Source organism: Protomyctophum bolini (genome assembly GCF_963924005.1).
Source record: "Protomyctophum bolini genome assembly, chromosome: 15".
Lineage (NCBI taxonomy): Eukaryota > Metazoa > Chordata > Actinopteri > Myctophiformes > Myctophidae > Protomyctophum > Protomyctophum bolini.
The window spans coordinates 14263056-14268045 of NC_137876.1; the positions used below are offsets into that span (position 1 = coordinate 14263056).

Sequence of the window (4990 nt, forward strand, 5' to 3'; positions counted from 1 at the left end):
TTACTTTATCATCTTATAACAGGATATCTCACTGGCGCGAAAAACGCACTGTGCTGCTTTTCTACTAGAGACTGTCTGACACGGTTCCACGTCTCGTTCTTGACGCTTTTTGTGCGAAAGAAGAAGCAAACCTGCGTCGGAATCAGGAAAAACCTACTCCTCTCTCTCCAGGCTGACGCCGGCACCGGGCTCGTCTCGCAGCAACTCGGGACAGCTTTTCCATTTATCTCATCTCGGCGTTTTGGGAGTTTGGAATTTCCCCCTCTGCGTGTCGTGATTTGTGGATAACATTAAACCTGGTGAGTGCTTCGTTTATTCATCGCTGAACCGGGGTGGTAAAAGCTGCAAAGTTTTGGAGGAGGAAATTGAGGGCAATGAATCAACCCTCATAAAAGCCGTGCCCTTTCCCCCCCTTTCCTTTTTTACAACCTAGTATATAACAGCGGCAGCCCCACTTTTGTCTCTAAACCGGCTTACATGTCTGTCTGCCTTTCTAATTAGAACAAAGCGCCGGCTGCATTTCAGGACATGGCTTGTTTGTATTAGTTCGTCTACGCCAGACAGACTGTCCAATAAAACCAGACTTTTAGATTTGCATACCAATTTTTTTATACGCAAATAATAATTGTGCATAGTAACCAGCACTACTACCACATACAGGTTATAAACTGGCTTTATGTAATAACCTTGTGTGTCTGGACTCTGAGTGGACAGTCCATCACTGCAAGGCGAACATCCGCAAGATGTAATCAATTATTAATGTAGTCCCATTTGTAGAAAGTGGGCTGTGCTATTAGATCGCCTAATAGTCCATTAGACGGTGCTTTGAAATGTGATCACATCTGCTGAAAAGTGACGTTAACTGCTTTTAAAAACCACACTGCACGGATCGTGTTCGCTAATTTGTGACATTTTTGTTCCTTCAGGTTGTAACGTGGACCTCATTACAAGTCTCATTCGTCAAGAACACTGGTGTCATTTTTTCCGCCCTTATTACTAGTAACCAATTCTTTACGGATTTTACTAGAGAACTTTAAAAAGATGGAGTTCGACTGCTACCAGCACTATTTTTACGACGGCCTCGACACCGAGGAGGATTTCTACAAGTCGACCGCCCCGAGCGAGGACATATGGAAAAAGTTCGAGCTGCTTCCCACCCCTCCCATGTCACCCACGCGGACACTGAGCGTGAGCGGTGCCGGTCCCAGGCAGGGTCACCTCTCAGCCGGGGACAAGCACCTCCTGTCCCCCGGGGACAAGCTCAGCTGGCTGTCCAAGGTGCTGGGACAGGACGAGGAGTGCGAGGGACAGTTCCTGCCCGACACGGAGGAGCTGTTTGGGATTAACCTCAGTTCCATCATTATTCAGGACTGCATGTGGAGTAGCTTCTCTGCCAGCAAACAGCTGGAGAAGGTCAACGAGAGACTGTCATCATCATCATCCTCAGCAGCGGTTGCAGTAGCCCAGCAGGCTGCCCGCGTGCCATCCGTGGCGGCGCCCCAGATCTCAGTGAGAGCCGGCAAGGCGCACTGCGCATCCTCATTGGCATCGCCTAATGCGTCACTGACCTGCACTTTGGCGGACTGCGTTGACCCCGCGTCTGTCCTTACCATCCCCGCAGCAGCAGTGGCGAGCAGCTGCAGGAAGCTGCCTGCAGCATCATCTGGCTCCGAGTCACACTCCGATTCCTCCGGTAAGTGAACTGACCACGATGTACCGAATGACCCCACCCTTGCCTCCAGCATGGCACACAGTGAAATCCTCAGTTCTTTTAACTCTGAGAGTGTACACACATACACAGATGTGAACAAACTGGTCCATTTGGTTCCATCTGTGTACACTCTCAGACTTACAAACGGATATTGTGAACCCTGATGATTTTACTGTGTACATGCCCTCTAACAATGCGTAATTTTGGAGGGCTGTGCCTCCTGCAGAGCACCATATCGACTTGAGTCGAGTCCAAATTACATGATGGTTCCGCTGGTCAAAAATGTGACATCGTCTGATATATGACAGGATCGCAGCCACATCCTGACACAGACATTTGATTAATTTTTTTAAACGCGCCCTTGTCCAGTTCAGCGTTTGGGATTCCTTTCATATAAGATAAACCCCAATAGTCTTGCATTGCAATTGGAGTGCAGTAGAGTGGGTGTGTCTGTCTGTGTGGATGATTTATTGCTTTTACACACTGTTGGCAGCCTGTGAGTGAAACTCTTTCAGTGCCTTTAAATGGCGTGAGCCCTCTGACTTCTAATGAATAATACTTCAGTCCCCAACGCCTGTGACAATAGCCTGAATTCCTGCAGAGCGCTGACACGTATGACCTCGACTCGGTTAACATCTCAACCAGTCCCCTGCACTCTGACTGAAGCGAAGGAATGCTGATTTGCATACCTACTTGTCAGTGGAAAGTACTTCCTTCCATCTAGTTTAGTATTTATTGCTAGAAGTGCAATTTTGACGTTCCACTCAACATTTGATGTGGCTTTGCAGTCTACTTGGGGGATTTTTCTCTGATCTTGCACATTGCAAATCACTTCAGTTAACGTCATCTTCTAAATGCCTAGATCATGTGTAGTGACCAGTGTTTTTTTTTGTTTGTCTTTGCTGTCGCAGATGAGGACGATGACGAGGAAGACGAGGAAGAAATTGACGTTGTCACCGTGGAGAGCAAGCAGAACCGGGCGCGGCTGGTGCGTGGCAGGAAACCGATGACGGTCACGGTGCGGGCTGACCCTTGCCCCAAACGCTTCCATGTGTCCGTCCACCGGCAGCAGCACAACTATGCCGCCCGCTCGCCGGACAGCGAGCCCGATGAGGAAGAGGACGATGATGACGATGACGACGACGACGATGAGGAAGAAGAGTATGAGGATGAACCTCAGTGCAAACGTACCTTCGTTGAGTCCTGTCAACAGCAGCGGGCGGCAGCGTCCCCGTCGACCTCGCTCTCCCAGTCCACATTTTCCACAGACAGTCAGAGCTCGGACGTGGAGGACACCGACCGCAGGCGGAACCACAACTTCCTGGAAAGGAAGCGGCGGAATGACCTGCGCTCCCGTTTCCTGGCGCTGCGGGATCAGGTGCCCGGCCTGGTGGAGTCGGCCAAAACCCCCAAGGTGGCCATCCTGACCCAGGCCACGGAGTATCTCGCCCAGCTGCACACCAGAGAGAAGCACCAGGTCCTGGAGAAGAAGCGCCTTAAAGCCCGCCAGCAGCAGCTCCTCCGCAAGCTAGCTGAGCTGAAACGCTCCTGAGGTCCAGACAACGTGGGGTCACACAATAAACTGCTGCATTCTTAAGCCTAATTTGTACTCCATGTTACGACGGTGTCAACTTGCCAAAAAGAACAGATCCACAAGCTAACGACTACACGCTAACGACACGTCGCATTCAGCTTGTAGTTGTTAGCTCGTAGAAGCACACTCGCACGATGGAGAATGAATTAAGCTTTAGCCAAGTACCCTTCAATGTCTAATCGACTGTCACTTTTTCAAAAAAGCTACAGACTTTATATAACAACATGCCTCATCTAAAAGGATATGGACTTCTGTTTATCAATAAATGCCTCATTCATATTGCTATGGGCTTCCTATGAGTTAACTCTTTACTGGCCAATGAACCCATTGTGGGGAAGGCTGGAAGTTGGAGTTTTTTCTTTTTTTGTCTTTATTTTGCACAATGTTTGTAATGGTGAAACGTTGGTAATGGCATAGCTTAGATAGGTCCATGGAGCCTGTTTTTTGTTTGCTGGTTTTCTCAGTGGAATGTCGTTTGACATGATTATCGTTGCACACTTGCATTGGAGTGAAAGGTGAAAGTCTTGCTGTGTACATAGGAATGGGTGACACATGACAGATTGTTTTGCTGTATAAATTGTTATGTAAATATAGCTTATTTGCTCCAGATAAGGAGATGGAATCAAAACAGGAATTGAACTGCGCTTCTTTCTATAATAACCTACCAACAGGGAGCCTTTATTTTGTTAATAAAAATCTGAAAAAAAATGTTAAAAAAAATAAAATAAGAGTAGCACTGCTGTACTTTATTCACAGGTCACTTTGTGATATTTTCAAAGCTTTTCCTCTTGGCTTGATTTTGATGCATGCTCATATCACCAGAAACAATTAAATTTTGATACCATATTTGCATACAATCTTGGTGCTCATGTCTTTTTTTTTCTCCCCCCTGCAAAATAAGTGTCACAAATGCATCATTGAATATCTACATGAATCTTGAAAAAATCAACTTATTGTGATTTATTTAACTGCTACTATGGTAACTTAAAGGAAAAAGCCCACACAAATGTGAATATAGGAGGCTTTAAATTTCAGTTCAGGCAGCACTTTTTTGCCAGGTGGATGAGATGTTTTAAACGCAAAAACCCTAGCAACCCTATTCTGGAGTTAACGTTGTGCAAAGCTTGAGCTTGTAGATCTGCTATTTTCAGCCTGATATTTGATGTCGAGGGGGAAAAAGGAGTTGACCAAATATGAAACCCTGGAGGTCCCTGGTCAATGAAGTATTTAAGTTTAAGTTAAGCACACACTCATTGTTAATACTTTGTCTCTTGAGAAGCACTCGCAAAATAATGCTCTGCGAAATAAAAACTGGATGCCCTGAAATTGTGGTTTATTCAAGCCATTGACGGACACGAGTAGACCTTATACAGATATAGTACATTCTGTACTACACAGAGTAGTACTTCTCAGTTCTCACGCTACACAGGGTACATCTTGTACGGTCTACTAACTCCACTGTAGGTTAGAGAGAACGTGTCCTTGAGGTTTGTCCTTGAAGAGTCTGTGGTACCTCGGAGGATCCTCCCCTCTGCAGTGGCTGCTGCATGCTGGGCACCTGATGTGCTCTGAACTAGGTTACAGTGACACACACACACACACACACACACAGTATCTTTAGAACAGTCTCCTGGGTTCATAGAGAGGGGTTGTGTTAACTGCTACTTTGAGATGGGTTCGGTATA

General features: G+C 46.6%; 1 protein-coding gene across 1 annotated transcript; it reads left to right on the top strand.

Moving 5' to 3' along the window:
- On the top strand, positions 1-4162 carry LOC308329315 (protein L-Myc-1b-like). The gene is made up of 3 exons (XM_080783560.1): positions 1-299; positions 927-1693; positions 2623-4162. The coding sequence occupies exons 2-3, from the start codon at positions 1042-1044 to the stop codon at positions 3261-3263; spliced, it is 1293 nt and encodes a 430-aa protein (XP_080639686.1). The 5' UTR covers positions 1-299; positions 927-1041; the 3' UTR covers positions 3264-4162.
- Positions 4163-4990: the final 828 nt, after the last annotated feature.

Coding starts and splice junctions, on each gene's coding strand:
- LOC308329315 (XM_080783560.1), top strand. CDS start 1,042: ATGGAGTTCGACTGCTACCAGCACTATTTTTACGACGGCCTCGACACC. Junction 1,694..2,622: donor GTCACACTCCGATTCCTCCG/GTAAGTGAACTG, acceptor TTGCTGTCGCAG/ATGAGGACGATGACGAGGAA.